This window comes from Tamandua tetradactyla, chromosome Y (genome assembly GCF_023851605.1).
Source record: "Tamandua tetradactyla isolate mTamTet1 chromosome Y, mTamTet1.pri, whole genome shotgun sequence".
NCBI classification, from domain to species: Eukaryota; Metazoa; Chordata; class Mammalia; order Pilosa; family Myrmecophagidae; genus Tamandua; species Tamandua tetradactyla.
The window spans coordinates 14,981,082-15,002,703 of NC_135354.1; the positions used below are offsets into that span (position 1 = coordinate 14,981,082).

Here is a 21,622-nt window from a genome sequence, read left to right on the forward strand (position 1 = left end):
CAGGGCCACCTGAAAATTCATAGCTTAAGTCAAGAAACAGAACTGTCTACAAACCTGTATCTTGAATAATGACATTTTAAGTTCTCTGGGTTTCCTTATTACTTCCCATTTATCTCAAACAGGGTTCTGGAGAAGGCGTTAGGCTAGAATCAACAAAAGAAAAGTTTGCTACCTAAAACCAAAGGACTGGGAAAGGTATGGGATAATAGCACTGAATTGCCCATACTAGTCTAGTCAAAAACTAAAAGAAAAACAAAAATAATTTCACTCTGTCCCCACCTACCTAAATGCACTGCAGCTTCAAACAGGCCCTCTTTACCCTGCCCTGCCACACAGAAGTAATGGGCCAAGTCCAAAACTTGTTAATACAATTCTTCAACAAACTGGGAACTGATCTTCCACATTCCACAGGTAAAAGTAATGGTGACACACAGATTCTTCTGCCCACATAAAATCAGCAAAACTAAGCTCAGGACTGATCATTTATCGGCTGCTAAGGAGAATGAGTTTGTGCTCCTAATTATCCTGCCTAGCTAACATGATTAGGAAGCTGATATTATATCTCTACCCAGTACAAGTAGCAAATGCAGTTATTACTCCACCTGGGTACTGTAGAAAAGTCACAATGGACAGCTAACTTTAATTTTCAGATGGTTCACAGGAAGTCTACATTTTGCAACCCAACCTACTATCCACTTGCAACCAAACCCAATGACCCATTTACCAAGGCCCAGTCAACAACTGAGCCTCCAACTATCGCTGAGACAAGATGAGGGTAACACAAATGGCACAGCTTTCCCTTTTGCAAGCGACGCCTTTATATTCCTAAATTGTACTCACAAAGACAAAGTGAGTCAGCATATACATTTTCAGCAGAAAGGTCAGAAGAACAAAGACGCTGAACTTCTTCTGTACTCACATATAAACAAGTAGTGCTAAGTCAATGTTTCATACTTGTTAAGTGTGAGCAAAACCCAGTAGGCACCTGAACAAGCACACCCACTTAGAATTTGCCCAATATCTCAACACAATCATTTTAAAAAGAGGTTAAAGCTACCAAAGCCAGAGACAAGAATCAAGATGGCAGCTTAGCAAGGTGCGCGTTAGTCCATCCTCCAGAACAACTACTAAATAACCAGAAACAGTACAGAACAGCTCCTGGGGCCACCTCAGTGACTGGACACACAGTGTATGTCAGTCTGGACCAGCTGGACCAGCTGCGAGTCCAACCAGAACCATGAGTTCCCCAAGCCACGGCAGCCGGCACCCCTCCTCCACAGGTTGCTTTCGAGAGGGGAAAGGGAAAGAACTTCACCAGCAGCAGGGGATGAGCAGAATCAAACATGAATCGCAGAATTAATTAACCAATTCTGACTACTAAAAGTAGGCCTCCAGCTAAGATGACCCTGGTCAACGCAGATCACTCATTCTTGCCCTGGCGCCAAGGGGACAGGGCTGATGGAAAAAGAAAAAAAGAAGAAGAAATAGAGGTTTTTGTGGCTGTGTTTCTAAAAAGGCTTGAATGCCTTTGGATTCAGCGTAGGACTGCTCAGGCTGCAACTGCCCCAGGCATAGGCAGAAACAAGCTTGTCTGAGGGCTTGTCTGGAGCCTGTGCTTGCCCCAGGGGAGCGGTGAAGCCCAAATCTGGTGGAATCCCTCCCTCAAGGGATTTAGATACCAGGGCTTGGTCATTTGAAGCCATTAAAACCAGCCTACAACCTCTCCTCTGTCTCCACCACACTCCCAGCAGGGAGAGTCTGCCAAAGTTAAAGCTGTCACATCGCTTATGCTGGTGGGACCTGCAGGCAGACAAGTGCCACATACTGGGCAGAATAAGAAAAACAGAGCCCAGAGACTTCACAGGGAAGTCTTTCCAACTGCTGGGTTTCATCCTCAGGGAAAACTGTTGCAGTTGACTCTTTCCTCCTGATAGGAAGCCAGTTTGATCTGGGAAACTCCGATTGGGGTCTACAATACCTCAGTAGACCCTCCTAAGGGTGGGGGGAAAAGGCACCATACAAGTAGGGCAAGACACAAGAAAACAAGAACTGAAAAATTCTCCACTGTTAAATAAAATCAAAGCTAGAAGTCCAGAAAAACCTGAACTGAATGTCAAAGAATAGACAGACAACAAATTCATCCAGTAAGAAAATCCTAGGTAAAAGAAGTGAAAGCAATCTCCAGAATAAACTATAAGGTAATTAAATGTCTAGACACCAGCAAAAAATAACAAATCACAATAGGAAAATTGAAGATATGGCCCAGTCAAAAGAATAAACCAACAATTCAAATGAGATACAGGACCTGAAACAATTCAGAATATATGAAAACACATGGGAAACTTCATCAAAAACCAAATCAATGAATTGAGGGAGGATATAAAGAAAGCAAGGAATGAACAAAAAGAAGAAATCAAAAGTCTGAAAAAACAAATCACAGAACTTATGGGAATGAAAGGCACAGTAGAAGAGATGAAAAAAACAATGGAAACCTACAATGGTAGATTTCGAGAGGCAGAAGATAGGATTAGTGAACTCGAGGACGGAACATCTGAAATCTGACAAGAAAAAGAAATTATAGGGAAAAAATGGAAAAATATGAATAGGGACTCAGGGAATTGAAGGACAATATAAAGCGCATGAATATATGTGTTGTGGGCGTCCCAGAAGGAGAACAGAAGGGAAAAGGAGGAGAAAAACTAATAGAGGAAATTATCACTGAAAATTTCCCAACTCTTACGAAAGCTTTAAAAAAATTACAGATCCAGGAAGTGCAGCATATCTAAAGAGGAGAGATCCAAATAGACATACTCCAAAACATTTACTAATCAGAATGTCAGCGATCAAAGAGAAAGAGAGAATCTTGAAAGCAGCAAGAGAAAAGAAATCCATCACGTTCAAGGGAAGCCCAATAAGACCATGCATAGATTTCTCAGCAGAAACCACGGAGGTGAGAAGACAGTGGGATGATATATTTAATTTATTAAAAGAGAAAGATTGCCAACCAAGAATCCTATATCCAGCAAAATTGTCCTTCAAAAATGAGGGGAAAATTAAAACATTTTCAGACAAAAAAATCACTGAGAGAATTTGTGACCAAGAGATCAGCTCTGCAAGAAATACTAAAGGGAGCACTAGAGACAGATAGGAAATGACAGAAGAGAGAGGTGTGGAGAAGACAGTAGAAAGGAAGACTATGGGTAAAGGTAAAAAGAAGGAAAATTAGATATAACATATAAAATCCAAAAGGCAAAATGGCAAAAGAAAGTACTACCCATGCAGTAATAACACTAAATGTTAATGGATTAAACTCCTCAATCAAAAGACACAGACTGGCAGAATGGATTAAAAAACAGGACACATCTATAAGCTGTCTCTACTCAAAGGACATGAGGGCAAGGACACAAATGGACATTTGCACACCAATGTTTATAGCAGCATTATTTACAATTACCAAGAGACGGAACCAGCCAAAATGTCCATCAACAGATGGGTGACTAAAACTGTGGTACATACATACAATGGAATAGTATGTAGCTGTAAGACAGAAGAAAGTTATGAAGCATGTAACAACATGGATGGACCTTAAGGACATCATGCTGCGTGAGATTAGCCAAAAACAAAAGGACAAACACTGTACAGTCTCACTGAAATGAACTGACATTAGTGAAAAAACTTGGAATGTTTTGTGGGTAACAGAGATCATCAGGAGATGGTAACAGGGTAAGATATTGGGTAAATGGAGCTGAAGGGATACAAATTGTGTGACAGGACTGAATATAAAAACTCAGAAATGGACAGCACAATACTACCTAAGTGTAATACAATTATGTTAAAACACTGAATGAAGCTTCATGTGAGTTTGATAGAGGGAGGAGGGCTGGGGGCACAAATGAAATCAGAAAGAAAGACGATAAAGATTGAGATGGTATAATCTAGGAATACCTAGAGTGTATAACAATAGTGACTAAATGTACAAATTTAAAAAATGTTTTTGCATGAGGAAGAACAAAGGAATGGCATTACTGCAGGGTGCTGAAAATAGATGGAAAATTAATATTTTAAAATTTCAACTTATGTGTGAGATTAAAGTAAAAAACGTTTATCGGGTACAAAATTTATATTTTGACTACTGCATTTCCTAATATAACTTATGTAGATAGCTTGGTTGAACAACATTGGGTAGGACATGAGATTTTGTTGGTTTGTACAGAGTGATGCCCCAACAAATCCCAGAGTGATTTGATCAGTGAATGGAAAAATATTTGCAAAACCCCCTTCGTGGAATGGTGAGAATGGGGAGAAATTCAACTTCCCCAAGGTGAATTTTTAATATTCTCACAAGCAGTGTGGGCAAACAAAGCTACAGGCTGAGCCCCCAGTGTTGGGGTTTGTTCATATGAAACTCAACCCCAGAAAGGATAGGTCAAGTCTACTTAAAATTAGGCCTAAGAGTCACCCCAAAGAGACCCTCTTTTGCTGCTCAGATGTGGCCTCTCTCTCCAATCAATACAACAAGCAAAATCATCACCCTTCCCTGTCTACATGGGACATGACTCACAGGGGTGTGGACCTTCCTGGCAACACGAATCAGAAATCTTAGAATGAGCTGAGACTCAGCATCAAGGGATTGGGAAAGTCTTCTCAACCAAAAGGGGGAAGAGTGAACTGAGACAAAGTGTCAATGGCTGAGAGATTCCAAACAGAGTCGAGACGTTATCCTAGAGGTTATTCTTACACATTAAGTTGATATCACCTTGTTATTCAAGATGTAATGGAGAGGCTGGAGTGAACTGCCTGAAAATGTAGAGCTGTGTTCCAGTCTCCATGTTTCTTTAGGATGACTGAATAATGATACAGCTTTCACAATGTGACTGTGTGATTGTGAAAACCTTGTTTCTGATGCTCCTTTTATCTACCTTGTCAACAAAGGAGTAGAACATATGGAATAAAAATAAATAATAGGGGGAACAAATGTTAAAATAAATTTAGTTTGAAATGTTAGTGATCAATGAAAGGGAGGGGTAAGGGTATGGTTTGTAAAATTTTTTTCTTCTGTTTTCATTTTATTTTTCTGTTGTCTTTTAATTTCATTTTCTGAATTGACAAGAAGATAACAATTATGATGATGAATATGCATCTAATGTGATGATATTGTGAACTGATTATATATGTAGAACGGAATGATTATGTATTAAGAATGTTTGTGTTTCTTTTGTGTAATTTTTTTTAATAAAAAAAAATTTTTTAAGCTACCAAAGCCAAAAGCAACATTTATTAAAGAAACTACTGATAAACTAGAGCTTATCAAAATTAAATGCTTTTGTTCTACAAAAGACACTTGGTTAAAAGAATGAAAGGACATGCAGAAGCATAAAAGCAAAGCATTTGCAAACTGTTGTGCAAGTTTATAAACAGAATTCTTAAAACTCAACAATAAAACACGCCCTGTCCTCCCCACCCCGCCCCCAAAAATGGACATTACACTGAGAGGAAATATCAATTATAAATAAGCATACAAAAAGATGCTCAACCTCATTAGCTATTAGGAAAAATGCAAATTTAAATCATGAGATATTATTACATCATGAAAGTAGCTAAAAAATAAAAGATTTGGTTAATAGCAAAAGCTGGCCAAGATCTAAGAAATCAGGTCATTTATATTGCTAGTGGTCATGTGGAGTTCACAGTTCTAGAAAAGCTTGTAGCAGTTTTATACAAAACTAAACACACCAGCAATCATGCTTTTGGCATTTAACACACACAACTTTCCCCTAAACTGAAAACTAACATTCAAGAAACAAATATCACGACACTGTTTCAAAGGAGATTTTTTCATTCCCGCCATCATAAAAACTTCAAAACAATAAAAAGATGGCTCAACTACGTGAATGGTTAAAGAGTGGTTAATAATACATAGAAGAACTTGGATGGAATTCACAGGCATTATGCTGCATGAGAAAAGCCAATTCAAATACATAAATGTATACTTCCATTTATATAAATTATGGTTAGAAGTGGAAAAATTATTTATATGGAGTGAAGGAGATTAATGGTTTCTACAGGTCAGAGATTGGGCAAACATTAAAGTTGATAATGGGTACACAAGAAATCCTTGATATAATTTTGTTTTGTATTTTTACTAATAGTAGTCAAAATCTGCACATATGGTGAAACTGATTATAAGTAAATTCAAACACATGTATGTTTAAATATATATGGATAAAAAAGTTGATGGTTCATTATCAAGGTCAAATTCCTGGTTGTGATAGACTGTAAGGTACTATATAGATGACCACATTAGAGAAAAACTGTATGAGGAGTATATGAAGCTATTCCTATATTATCATATGTCAATTGTGTAAAGCAATCAGATGAAAAATGAATCAAAAAACATAAAATTGCCTTTAACAAAGATTGAAAAAAACTTTATGTAATATAACAATGAAATCCAGAGATATATTACAAAGAAAAATGAGGTAGAATAATTTGGAAAGTATGAGAATGAGATATATGTAATACGTTTGTGCATTAAATAATCTTGTATTCTCATCACAAGAACCTGATAAGAATGGTTAACTCCAAAAGAAAAAGACACGAAGAATGGATAGATGACTTTTCACTACTTTCTTTTTCGTACCATTTAAAGATTTTGCCATGTAAATATTACTTTTCTCAAAAAAGACAGCGACCATTTCAGGGTATCAGCACATTGGCAGAGTATAATGTTTCAAACCAGAGAAATCGTCAGAAACAAAGTTCCCAGACCTCTAGAAAAAACTACGAAAATTTCAGCAAAAATGCAAATTATGAATTATGAAAAAAGCAACAAAAATATACAGATAAATTTTGGGGCACTTTTATTAACTTTGCATCAGCTCAGAGGCTCAGCGCAATCTATAAGATAGCAGTTCAATTTCCAGTGTGGACCTCTAGTCCCTGGCTCCAAAGGGAACAGTGCAAACTTTATTCGCAATCCAATATAAAGATATGTATGTTTCAGCCAGTATCAAAGAAAGACTGGCCCAAATTGTCCATCTGTTTCACCTAGCCTGTAGCTCAGGGTAGAGAAAAAGCAGGCATTGGCACTAACACACTGTAAGGGAATGCTCAAACCACAGAGCATATGGAAAAAGATTACCCTGAAACATATAATTGAGAACCAAGTACATCTGAGAAAAGAATGCAGCAAATTTATTTGAGAAACTGAGGAATATTACAGCATCTTTTATAGAGTAAAAGAGAAGAGCCCCATTACAAAGCAGTATCAGCCCAGACTAGGAGATTTTTTTAATTTTTATGTTTTCTTAACCCCTCAAGGAATCTCTCAGAATAGTAGGTGAATGAAAACTAAGGGAACAAAGACTTCAGTAGTCACACATGACATGCAACAGGATCTTTAAAAAATAATTTGGAAAAATCACCAAATAGCATACTACAGCTTTCAACAATCAACAGGTAAAAGAATAAAATGTACAGTAAACCTTGGATAAATAAGAGAACCTGATTTCCAGAATTTTAATATTTAAACATCCAGATTTCAACAAAAATCTTAAAACATACAAATAATCAAGAAAAAAATGACCCACTCAATGGAACAAGATTAAAAAACAGGAACTGTTTTTTAGAAGCCCAGAAGCTGGAAATACTACTCAAAACCTTTTAAGTCAACTATCCTAAATACGCTCAGTGAGCTAAAGGGCAAAAAACAAAAAACAAACAAACAAAAAAACACCTAAAGGAGAAATAGACAAACAAACAGAATTTCACTAAAGTAGCAGATAGTATTTTTTAAAGGCACCAAACTGAATCTCTGTAGGTGAAAATTACAATAACTAAAGAATTTTCACCACAGGTGTCAACCATCAGGTTTTAAACACTGAAGGGAAAAAAAAAAAGAACTGCAAAGGTGAAGAAAGCACAATCAAAATGATCAGGACTGATGAGGAAAAAAAAAAAAACAAACATAAACAAGAGTACTAGAGTCTAAGGGATCTGTGGGTCATTATCAGGCAGAACAACATAACACATTGTAAGAGTCCAATAAACAGAGGGGAGACAGAAAGGGGCAGAAAAAACAATGGCACATATAATGACTGAGAGTTTAATGACTAAAATTCCCAAAGTTTACATAAGACATGAGTATCCAAGAAGATCAATGAACTCCAAATTGGAGAAACTGAAAAAGATCAACACCAAACCACATTATAATCTCACTGTCAGATGCTGTTCTAGTTTGCTAGCTGCTGGAATGCAATTAGCCAGAAATGAATGGCTTTTTTAAATGGGAATTTAATAAGTTGCTAGTTTACAGTTCTAAGGTCGAGAAAATGTCCCAGTTAAAGCAAGTCTATAGATATATCCAATCAAAGCCATCCAGGGAAAGATACCTCGGTTCAAGAAGGCCAATGATATTCAATGATATTTCTCTCTCATTTGGAAAGGCACATGGCGAAAACAGTCACAGTTTCTCTTTTGGCTGGAAGGGCACATGGTGAGCAAGGCATCACCTGCTACTTTCTCTCCTAGCTTCCTGCTTCATGAAGCTCCCTGGGAGGCATTTTCCTTCTTCATCTCCAAACGTCACTGGGTTGTGGGCTCTCTGCTTCTCATGGCCATGTCATTCTTCTCTGCTCTCTCTGAATCTCTCGTTCTCCAAAATGTTTCCTGTTTTATAGGACTCCAATAAACCAATCAAGACTCACCCAAATGGGTGGAGACATATCATCACCTAATGCAGCTTAACAACCACTCGACTAAATAACATCATCCAGGGAAATGATCTGATTACAGTTTCAAACATACAGTATTGAATAGGGATTTTTCTATCATTTTACAAATTGGGATTTTGATTAAAACATGGCTTTTCTAGGGGGCATACTTCCTTTCAAACCAGCACAAATGCCAAAGACTAATACTTGTCTAGAGGAATCTTAAGAAGACAGTATCCATTTTTCTCCCTTTTTCCATTTCAGATTGAAGACAATTTAGAAAAGACAGCTTTCAGACTAAAAGAAGCAAAAAAGAGCACTCAACAACCATCTCAGAATAAGAATCCCAAAGTCACAACAAAATAATACAAAAAAAGTCCAATTCTTAACAAAAATTATAAAACATTTAGATTCAGGAAACTCAGTCCATTCAAAAGAAAATAAGAAAACTGTAACAATCATTCATGAGGATGCACATACCTTTGAAACAGTATTCAAAGAAGTTAAACCAATTATCTTAAACAAAGACAGTTCTTTGTTCTTTAAATAAAGAACAGTTTGTCTGAAAAAGGAAGCAGATGTTTTAAAAACAAATATAAAAAAGAGGAAAACAGACAGGCAATGGTGGTTTAGTGGCAGAATTCTTGCCTGCCACGCCAGAGACACAGTTCCCAGAGCATACCCACGCAAAAAATTTAAAAAATAATAAAACAACAACTGAAAAAAAGGAGTCAAACAGAAATTCTAGCTATGGAAAGTACAACAAATGAAAATTCAGTGAAAGGATTTGTTTCAGTTTCCTGGCTGCTCAAATAAAAACCATACAATGGGATGGATTAAATAAAACAAATTTTTTGGCACACACTTTTAAGGCTATAGAAAAGTCCAAAGTGAGGCAACAGCAAAAAGATGCTTATTCCCCTAAAGACTGTGGCATTCTAGGGTTATCTCCCAGCAATTCTTCAGCCTCAGGTTTTCATTAAATGGCAATGTACATGGTAGCATGGCAGTGTCTTCTTTTTCTTCCATATTCTGTTAACTTTCAGCTTCTGGCTATTTCTTGTAGCTTTTTCTGTGCCCAATTTTCTTTACTTATAAGGACTCCAGGCTTACTGGATTAGGTTTCAGTGTACCTTAACAAATAATAGATTCAAACATTCTAGGTACAAAAGTATATAAACCGGCAGGACCATGTTTTGGTACTTCAACATGCCTACCCTGGGAGACAAGATCCAATCCCCAATAGGATTTAAAGCTTATTACACAGGCAGAGAAAAGAACTGGAAAACTTTAAAACAGGAGAAGTGAATTATACACTGTGAGGAGCAAAGATAGAAAGAATAAAAAAAAATGTCAGACTCATCAAGCACAGCTACAAATGCATTAGAGAAGTACCAGAGGATGAGAGAGAGCGAAAAAAGGCACAAAAATATTTGAAGAAATAATGGCTGAAAACTCCCAAATCTGATGTAAGACATGAATTTACATATCCAGGAAGCTTCTCAAATTCTAAACAGGACAAGAAGAGTCACAGCAAGAAACATAGTCAACTTGTCAAAAGCCAAAGACAAGTATATAATGTTAAAAGAAGAAAGAGCATAATGACCTGTAAAATAAATGGGATACTCAAGAATAAAAACTGATTTTATAAAAAAAACATGGAGGTCAAAAAAATGATAACATATTAACCACTGTTAAAGAAAAAACAAAAAACTTCTTATCCAAAAATCAATACCCAGCAAAATTATCTTTCAAAATGAAGTCAATGTTACTACATTTACATATCAACAAAAGCTAAAGGAGGTTCATTATCAGACCTACCCTAAAACATATGCTAAAAGGAGTACTTAAGGCTGAAAAAGGGAGCAGGAGAGAATAACTTAAGTCTTAAGAAATAAAGAAAATGACAAAGGTTACTATATAGGTAAGTGTAAGTACTGTATTACTGTAGTTTCAGTTTGTAATTTCTTGTTATCCTTATATATTTAAAAGACAAAAAGTATACAACAATTAAAATTTAAGTCAATTGGCACACATATATAAAGATATGAGAAAATAATATGCAAAGAAAATGGATGAAGGCACTTGGGGCACAATACTCTACAGCACCGAAATTAAATTGGTATTATTAAAACTAGGCAATTATTAGTTTAAAATGTTAATTATAATCACAGAGATCAACACAAGAAAACAGCTCAAATATACAGAGAAAAGGAAAAGAGAACAATTCAAAATGACACACTATAGTAAATCAACAGAACCCTCACAAAAAGAGCAGTAACTCCAAGGTAATTATTGCTAAATAAAAATCATATAAAAATACAAAAAACAAACACTGAACACCAATAGTATAAACAACCATATCCCTAAAGATGTGAAATGCAAATACATTAAACACTCCCATAAAAACGAAGAGCCTGGTGGGAGACTAAAAATACAATATGTACCCTTGTGAATATCTACAGTATAGTCAATATACAAAGACACAGCAGGTAAAAATGAAATTAACTTGACCTTTCACACAAGATGGTACAGGATGATAGAAATGAAACAGAACTCACCAAATAAAGGGCAGCAAGGTGGCTCAAACCTGCCATGCAGAGAGAGAAAGTAGAGAACCTCTGCAACAAGCCTAGAATTGGCACCAAATCCTTACACAGGTATAAAAAAAAAACCTTAAATAAGTAACAGCCAGGGTCGCTGAAATGTAAAGCATAATCAAAAGGAGGAATCTTTGGTGGGAAATCTGAATTACTCAGACTATTCGGATAAGCTGTAACGTCAGAGGTATTTAATCAGTGGAGAAACAGGGAGGGACCTGTGCACTAGACTTAGGGAATACATACTACAGTTTTTGGTTGCTCAGCATACCAGCCATCATTTTTTCGGTTGAGCACCCATTCTGCAAGCTCACAAGTAAATTCTTTTCTTCTGCACAACCAGCTGAGCATTTGTTCTCTTTCAGCTATAGCATTCTTACTAATATAACATGGTTAGAACTAACTGAACACTTTCTTGATTCAAGGTATCTTTTTCTGGATGCTTTAATTTGGATATTTTTATGAGTTTAGAACTATAAACTTCTAAATTAATAAATTCCCTTTAGGAAAGCCAAAAAAAAAGGAATAGACCTGACAAAGGTAAACCACACAAGAACTACACAGAATAGGCGTAACTCTACAAAAGAGACAAATAAGAACATTATATACTGAGGATACAGAATAAAATCAAGCAGGAAGAAATAACAATTATAGAAATATCTATACTTAACAGAAGAGTCCCAAAATATATGAAACAAAAACTGAGGCAGCTCTATCTCTTGGCTTTGGAAGTAGTGCACACTTATACCAATGAGACGCTATTGGGGGGAAGTTCTTCTTCCTGTTCAGAAGCTCTGTATAAACACATAGGTAAAAATAATGTGTATGAAAACAGTCAGTTCAGCTTGTATCTGGATCTCATAAGTACTTTTCCTCGAGAAAGTCATCTCATTTTGGATATACCAAGTATGCATACTTTTCGTCTATTTCATCACAGAGATTTTTTAAAAGGTGGATAATCTAAGGATCAAGATTCAGTGAAATAAATTCATTATTTATTTGTTTCAGCAAGAAGGTAGAATAGGATAGGTCAAGTTCACTCCTGCTCCAAGGAACAACTAAAGAAGTGATGGGACGGCAAGTGGGACATCAATTCCAGGGTATTAAGTATACAAGGGAGGGCTTCTGCACAACACAGAGATGCCTACATTGCTAAAGTTGAAGATTTGAGATGCAGAGCACTGGAGGACACATAGCTAGTGCAAACAGTCAAATGTGCCCATTTCCAAAGGAAAGCATGGAGTCCTCAGGAGTACACAGATAGGGAGAAGGGGATAAAGAACTATCCCACAAACACAAAGATTTAACTACTGAAGAATGTCAACTTCTAAAGTAAATACATCAAGATACTTCATGTCTCAAAGACAACAGAAGATCACTAACATATGAAGATACAGACAAATAGAGCTCAGCCTAATGACTAAATTAAAACAAGAGAGACACAGACTTTGGAACACATACTCAAAGATGTTCATATAACTCTACTGAACAAATACAGCGGGATGCCTAACAATATGAAGGAGAACAAGAACACATTAGAAGAGCATACAGAGGAATCTGAAAGGACAAATAGAAAAACAGCATATATCACAGAGATTAAAGATGCTGTAAACCAAATAAAAAATTTTCTAAGGACACACAACAGCAAATGTGATGAGGTAGAAGAAAAAATAAGCGAAATAGAGGACAGAATAAGTAATGCACTAAAGAGCAAATGGCAAAAAATGATGGAAGGATTTGAATTTGAAATCAAGGAAACGATAAGACAAAAAGAATGCACAAATATAGTAATCACTGGTGCCCCAGAAGGAGAAAGGAAGAGTAAGTAAAGGCTAGGAAATCAGCTGAGGGTATAACGGGGAAAAACTACACAACCCTAATAAAAGACACTGATCTAGTTTGCCAGCTGCTGGAAAGCAATATACCAGAAACAGAATGGCTTTTAAAAGTGGAATTTAATAAATCACTAGTTTACAGTTCTAAGGCCAAGAAGATAACCCAATAAAAGCAAGTCTAATGTCTAATTAGGCATCTTAGATGTCCAATCTAAAGCATCCAAGGAAACATACCTGGTTCAAGAAGGCCAATGGTGTACAATGTCTCTCTCTCATATGGAAGAGCACATGGTGAACATGGAGATGTCTGCTGGATTTCTCGTAGTTCTAAGAAAAGGGACTGTCCCCCAAATGCTTCCTCTTTTAAAGGATTAATGGGTGGAGTTACAACTCTATGAAAGCTGTCTGATCAAAAGTTATCACAACAGGGTGGTCACCTCTCCATGGGAAAAATCAAATGCTCCCAGCCAGCAATACTGGATGAGGATTAAAGACATGGATTCTCTGGGGTCCACCACAGATTCAGACCAGCACACACATAAATATTCAAATCCAAAGAAGCCAAAAGAACTCCAAACAATAATTCCAATAGGCCTACCCCAAGAAATATTCAAATCAGTTTGTCAAATGTTGAAGAAAATCCCAAAAGTGACAAGAGAAAAACAATCTACTGTATGCAAGGGAAATCACATAGGACTGAGATCGGGCTACTCAAGTGGCACTGGGAAGGTGAGAACGAAGTGGTATGATATATTTAAGATCCAGAAAGAGAAGGGCTTCCAGCCAAGAATTCTTACCCAGACAAATTGTCCTTCACAACGAAGGAGAGATTAAAATTTTCATGGACAAACAAACCCTGAAAAAATGTGTCAACAAGAGACCTTGCCTATAAGAAATCTAAAGGGAGTACTGCCAACTGAAAAACAAACAAAAACAGAAGAAGTTGTTCTAGCGGTGGGCACAAAATTGAAGAGTATCATAAGGGTAACCTAAAGGATAAAAAGAGAAAGACAGAAAAGAATATATAGATCTGACAAATAAAATCAAAAGGATAAGATGCTGGATTCAAGAAATGCCTTTACAGTAAAAACTCTGAATGTTAACAGACTAAACTTGAAAATTGAAAGAAAAAGATTGGCAGAATGGATTAAGAAATATAATCCAGTTATATGCGGTTTGCAAGAGACTCATCTTAGACACAAGGATATAAACAGACTGAGAGTGAAAAGATGGAAGAAGATGTTCTGGGCAAGCTGTAACCAAGACAAAGCAGGAGTAGCTATACTGATATCAGACAAAATTGACTTTAAATATAAAGACACCATAAGAGACAAAAAAGGGCATTATATATTAATAAAAGGGACAATCCACCAAGAAGAAATAATAGTCATAAAAAGGAGCTCCCAAACAAGCTCCCTTTAGTGACAGACATTTCAACAATAATAGTAGGAGATTTCAATACACCACTCTCCTTCATAGACAGAACATTAAAATAGAGGATCAACAAGGAAATAGATGCCTTGAATGAAGTGATAAATGAATTTAGACCTACACATACATATGGGCCATTACATCCCAGAACACCTGGATGTACATCACTCTCTTGTGATCATGGAACATTCCTCAGGGTAGATCACATGCTTAGGTACAATGTAAATTCAATGGCATTGAAAAATTATTCAAAGAACCTTCTCTGATCACAATGGAATGAAAGCTGGCAGACAATAACAACCAAACAATGAGAACTTTCACAAATATATGGAGACTAAAAACACACTCTTAAACAACAAAACCAAGGACTTAACTGCTCACCTGGAGAAACTGAGAAAGAACAGCTAAGTAAGCCCAAAGCAAATAGAAGAAGAGAAGTAACAAAGACTAAAGCAGAGTTAAATGAATGGGAAAACAAAAGAAAGAATCGATAAAACCAAAAGTCGCTTCTTTGAGAAAAATCAAAAAAAGCAATGGACCACAAGTAAGGCTGACAAAGAAAGAGAGAGGATGTAATAACAAAAGCAGAAATGACAGAGGATAGCAATCTTTACACTGCTTCCATGGAGAGTGCGCCATTCAAATGCGATCTTGATCAGTTTACTGGAGTCTTTGAAAGAGGAGACACAGAGAGGAGACAAAAAAGCTGGAGATTGAGACAGAAATATCCCACTTGCTAGGCAAGGACTTAAAAACAGCCAGAACCTGGAGAAAGCTAAGGGAAGCTGTGTTAGTTAGATTCAGTTGTCAACTTGGCCAGGTGAGCATACCTAGTTCTGTTGCTGTGGACACAAGCCAATGGTACGTGAATCTCATCTGTTGCTAATTACATCTGAAGTCAGCCAGGAGGCATGTCTGCTGCAATGAGTGACGTTTGACTTAATTGACTGGTGCTTAAATGAGAGAACGCAATGTAGCACAGCCAAGCAGCCCGGCATTCCTCATCTCAGCACTTGCAGCTCAGCCCAGGCCTTTGGAGATGCAGAAAGAAGTCACCCCAAGGAAAGTTGGTGGAACCCAGGGGCCTGGAAAGAAGACCAGCAGAGACCATCCTGTGCCTTCCACGTAAGAAAGAACCTCAGTGGAAAGTTAGCTGCCTTTTCTCTGAAGAACCGACAAAATAAATCTCCTTTTATTAAAAGCCAATCCATCTCTGGTGTGTTGCATTCTGGCAGCTAGCAAACTAGAACAGAAGCTAAGAGATGAAATTCAGTCTGCCTGGAGAAACTGAGGGCCCACAAAGGCTATGAGAACTGACCCAGAGAGCAGAGAAAATAAAACAAAACACAAACATTTGGAGATGCAGAAAGAATGGCCTCTGGCAGAAGCTAGAAGGGCTCATAGGCGCTAAAAGAGTCATTTTGAAATCAACCCAGGACAGCCAACATACATTGTCATGTGCTTTTCCCTCTGGAACACGGTTGCTGCCTTTCCTCTGAAAAGTGGTTCAAAATGTTCTAATTAGGACATTTTCACAGTCTTAGAATTACAACTTCCATTATTCCCTTTATAAAAGCCAATCCACTACTGGTATACTGCATTCTAGCATCTTAAACAAACTGCCACAATGATCATGTGATTGTTATCCCAGGAATGCAAGAGTTGTGCAACACATAAAAATGAACCAATGAGACACACCACAAAAAAAAAAAAACTATCAATCTCAACTGACATAAAAATGGAATCAGTCAAAATCCAATATACTTTCAACATAACACACTTTCAAAAAGCTAGGAATAAAGAGAAATTTCCTCAAAATAATTAAGGTGCACTTAAGAGAAATCACAAAAAAAAACCACACTGAATTTTAAAGAATAAACTTTGCTCCTAAACATGAACAAGACAAAAAGCATGCTTTAACTGCTGCCATAAAACCAGAAGGTCTAGCCAGAACTATTACATAATAAAAGAAACAAGCATCCAAAAGGAAAAGGAAGACCTAAAACAATTTCTATTCACATTTGACACGACTATGTTTAAAGAAGTTTCCAAATAACTCATAAGAAGGCAATTGGAGGAAAAACACAAATTCAGCAGAGTAATGCAATGTAATTTTTCACAGAAAAGTCAGTTGTATTTTGTTACTCAAAAGGAATGACTGCAATTAAGAGCTTTTAAAAATTAAAAATAGGGGGGTGCCACGGTGGCTCAGCAGGTAACAGTGCTTGCCTGCCATGTCCAAGGACCCGGGTTTGATTCCCGGTGCTTGCCCATGGAAAAAAAAAAAATCAAAAATTAAAAATAAAAAAGATAAAAATATCTAGAGAAAGTTTAAAGAGAGAAGTATACCTGTAGAATGACAACTTAAATGAAAAAAAGTGCTAAAAGAAGTTCAAGAATATCTAAATAAATGGCAACGAGATCATATGTACATAGATTAGGAAACTTAATAGTGTTAAAATATCAATGCCACCTAAAGTAATGCACAGATTCTAAGCAATCCCCTATCCAAATTTGAGCAGTCTCTTTCCCATTAAAGGAAAAGCTAGTCCTGAAATTCACATGGAATTGCAACAGGCCCCCAAAACTGCCAAAATAGTCTATAAAAATAGAGAATTTGGAGGACTCTGGCATCCAGATTTCAAAAGTTACTATAAGGATAGAGATATAGGTCAACAGATTAGAACTGAAAGCCCAGAAGAAAATATGCATTTATGGCCATTTGATTTTCAACACAGGCATGAAGTCCATTTAACAGTTATGGATAAAGCCAAGTCTTTAACATATGGGGTGGGGGGGTCTAGCTACCCACATACTTAAGAATTAAACTGGAAATATCTTTAGGATATTTTATTATGCAATAGGTTATTAAGACTTTATATCAAATGCAAGAGTAAAAGAAAAACAGACAACCTACAGAAGAGGAGAAAATATTTGGGGAAACCATATAGATACATGATTAAACATTTAATATCAGAATATACAAAGAATTTCTACAAATAAATAACAAAGATAAATACTCAAATTAAAAGGGCAATGAATTTCAATACTTATGTCTCTGAAGAAGACAGACAACCAATCAATAAGCACACACACAAAATAAAATTCTCAACATCATTTAGGCATGAGAGAAATGCAAATCAAAACCACATACAGATAAACTTCACACCTTCTTGAATGGTATTATTAAAGCACACACACAGAAATTACAAATACTAACAAAGATAAAGTAAAACAGAGACTCTCACACATTGCTGGGGGGAAGCAAAATAACACATACCCTGCAGAAATGAGTTGTAAATTCCTCGAAAAGTTGGGGAGAGAATTACCACATGACCCAAGAATCCCTCTTTAAAGTATATATAAAACAGAATTTTTAAAAGGACTCAAACAGTATTTGCTCACCAATGTTCTTATCAGCATTATTCACAATAGACAAAAAGGTGAAAGCAACACATAGTGTCCATTAACAGACTGAGTGGACAAATAAAATGTGGAACATAAAAAAAAAGTGAAATATTCATCCTTATGGAAGAATGAAATACTAATGCATACTACAATGTGGATGAATCTTACAGACAAGATGGAAGCTGACGGAAGTAATCCAGATAGAAGAGGTCAAATACTGACTGATTCCTCTATAAGAAATATTTAGAATAAGCAAATTCACAGAGACAGAAAGTAAAATGGTGTTTACATCAGGGCCTGAGAGAAGCACTGAAAGGTGGTTACTGTTTAATGGGTATGAGTTTCTATTTTTGATGGTGAAAATGTTCTGCAATTATATAATATTTAAGGTTATGCACTTAATGTCAATGTACTTAATGTCACGGAATAATGCAATAAAAAACAGTTAATGAAGAAAAACAAAAAAGGAGCGAGCAATGGTGGCTCAGTGGCAGAGTTCTCACCCACTGTGCTGACGGCCCAGGTTCAATTCCCGGTGCCCACCACGCAAAAAAAAAAAAAAAAAGGTTAAAAGGATTTTTAGGCTATGAATATTGAAAAAGACAGGAAACTAGGAATAAAATACCTCACACAAAATAAACATACAAATTCTTTTAATTAATAGAAAGGGCAGTTCATTTTTATTCTATTCTACCCACAAAAAAGGGAAAAAACAAATTAGCATGCAAAAGTATACTAACCTTCCAGTAGTCAGATTGCAAACTGTAGTATCTTTGATAAGCTGATAATGCTGAAAAGGGGAAAACAATTGTTAGAAAAATTATGTCCAATTTAAAAACCCAGTAATACAGATTTAAAATTCCTATACTGCCCACCTTTCAAGAAAGTGTGGTATTTCAGAAACCAAACAATTTTGTGGCCTTCCAATTAAATGATCCATAGTAACAAAACAAAACACTGATCTACAGCATTCAAACATATAAATACACGGCCGAATCTCACCCATATACATAAAACTTATGTAAAATCTAGGAAATTACTTGAATCAACTTGAACTGTCTGGAGGAACAAAAGTGATGCAGAAAAAAATCCTCTAAAGGCACAATGTAGTACGATAAATCTTTTAATTTCTTCTCAACATACACTAAATATTCAGAAACAGTGAAATCCAAGCACTCAGGAGAACTTGTGATGCATCACACAATCAAGATTATTGCTTTAGGCTGACTCCATTGTTAATTTCAGTATAAGTACTGAATACCCAAATATCCAGTAAAAGACACAAAAGTAAAATAAACTAACTTCTATCAACTTAAATAAGGCACATAAAGTTGGAATACAAAGGTAAAAGAAAAGTCACATATTGCATTAGAAGCAATGAGGCGAACATTTAATGAAATAAAGAGCAAATCATACTGCTGTCCAAGTTACTCAGAATCTCCTTGAATGGGAGCTAAAAATTTATTTCTTAAAGTTTCCCTAGTGAACTTTTAGGATAAAGTACACCTAAGGACTAAATATCACCTTTAAAGTCTAAAGAAGTAAAATGAGACGAGAAGTATCCTACCAAAAGGGAAAGCTGCTTCAGCACACTATAAGGTGATGGGGATATTTAGTCTTGTATTTTCTTGCATTTTCCATATTTTTATGCATTTTAAACATCTTTCATTAGAAACTGTTAACATTATCAAAATGATCATCATTCTTGTTGACCCAAAAATAATTTTTTTTTGTTTATAAAATTAAATAATCCATAACAACAGTATCAGAACTGCTATGAGGTAAAGGTAGAAATTTTAGTTTAGCAATGTTGCAAGCCCATGTTTTTTCCTGAATACAAATAAAGCTGTTGCTGGCTTTGTAAATTCATGACTTGGAAACGCTTTGATGAAACTAACCAAAGACATTTAAGAAAAAAAGTCTAATGAAAACTTGCTCAGCCAGATATTATAAAATACTATAAAATTAAAAGTTAGAATTTAAAAAAAGAAACAAAACTTAATGCCAAGAGGCAGTGTGAGACATTATGAATGTAATAAACAGCACTGAAACATATATCTGATGAATGTGGAAAATATTAGGTTGTACAATGGAAAACTAATTTTTTTTTAATCAATGGAACTGTATTACACAAAAGGTAAACTCTAAGTTAAGCCACATACCATAGTTAATAACACAATTTTTTAAATGAGCTTCTTCAATTATAAAAATCACATCAATGAAAAGTGCTAATTATAGGGTGGTGTGCTAGTTTAAAACTGTTACGTAACTCGGAAAGGTCATTTCCTTTAAATCCTGATCTAATCTTATAGGGCCAGACCTACTATTTAGGATGGAAACTTTGATTAAATTGTAGAAGCCAGTGAGCAAGAAGCAGCAACTATTCTAGACTTACTGGTAAGGCACTTGCATGTCAGAAGATGGGAGAGCAATCCAACAAAGATACAGGGGGCTAACCCCAGTGAAACATCTAGATGTCCAGTGGTATAGGGCTTGTTGAGCTATCCCTTCTAAGGTGAGGAATGAGCTGTTGCATCTGGGCTCTCCAATACCCCCCAAAAAGAGGTACAACATCTAATAGGCCTCTTTGAATTTTGGAGGCAACATACTCTTCGTTTGGGTATGCTACTCCAGCCCAAATATGGAATTACCCAAAAGATGCTAGAACCAGAGGCTCATGGGTAAGGCACAGAGCCGACCATTAAAATTTTAGAGCAAAGCCTTGTCATGCTCTGTATATAATTTCTTTTCAGAAACAGCTTTTGACCTGCTATTGGATCTTAGTAGAGACCAAACACTTAACCATGGATGAAAAAGTAACCATGAGACTCTAACATAACCTAGCTTATGATCTGCCAAACAATAAAATTGGGTGTCCACACCAGCACTCCATCATAAAACAGAAATAGTGTAAGAGACAGGGCTCCAGCAGGTCCTGAAGGTATAAGTTACATGAAGAAGTGGCCCAAATGCCCAGAGCCCCTATTGTGCCACTTTACCTTCTCTTTCCCAGCCCACCACTAGGGCCCTTTGGGAAGTTCCTTACAGTCAGCTGAGGAAGAGAAACCTCAGGCTTGGTTTACAAAAGATTGTGCATGAAATACTGGTCCCATCTGAAAGACCTCCAATCTCTTTCCAGGATGTCCTTGAGTACAGTGGTAACGGGAAATCCTTCCGGTGGGAGGAACATTGAGCAGAATGTTCATTTTGCTTAGAAGGAGAACTGGTCAGAGATGCTTTTGTACACTGATCTGGGGGCTTGTTGCTAATGCTTTGGCTGGTTGGTGAGGGACTTTGAAGGAATATATTTGGAAAATTGTTGACAAAGTGTTCTCAAGAAGAGGTATGTGGACAGACCTTTCAGAGTGCGTAAAAAATAGAAAGATTTCTGGGTCCCAGGCAAATGCTCATCAGACTATGATTTTTCAGCAGAGGAAGATTTTAATAATCATGTGCATATGATATGATGACCCATTTTGTAGATGGTTATTATCAGGCTGTTTCCCCAGCTACTCCTGTCATTATCCAATGGGTTCATGAGTCAAGTGGGCTTGGTGGTAGGTGGAGGTTACACATGGGCTCATCAACATGGACTTCCCCTCACCAAGGTCAATTTGCCAAGAGCAGCAGCAAAGAC

The 21,622-nt window shown here is 36.5% G+C and overlaps 1 protein-coding gene across 16 annotated transcripts in view; it reads right to left on the bottom strand.

The window, feature by feature from the left end:
- LOC143672566 (lysine-specific demethylase 6A-like) overlaps positions 1-21,622 on the bottom strand; it is a 403,500-nt gene that overhangs the window by 187,456 nt on the left and 194,422 nt on the right. For 15 of the 16 annotated variants that reach the window (XM_077147154.1, XM_077147158.1, XM_077147155.1 and 12 more), the window contains one exon: positions 18,726-18,775. The exons of the other annotated variant lie outside the window; for it this stretch is intronic. In XM_077147154.1, coding sequence (XP_077003269.1) covers positions 18,726-18,775 — 50 coding nt within the window. The remainder of the gene's footprint in view (positions 1-18,725; positions 18,776-21,622) is intronic. 16 annotated transcript variants of the gene reach the window in all.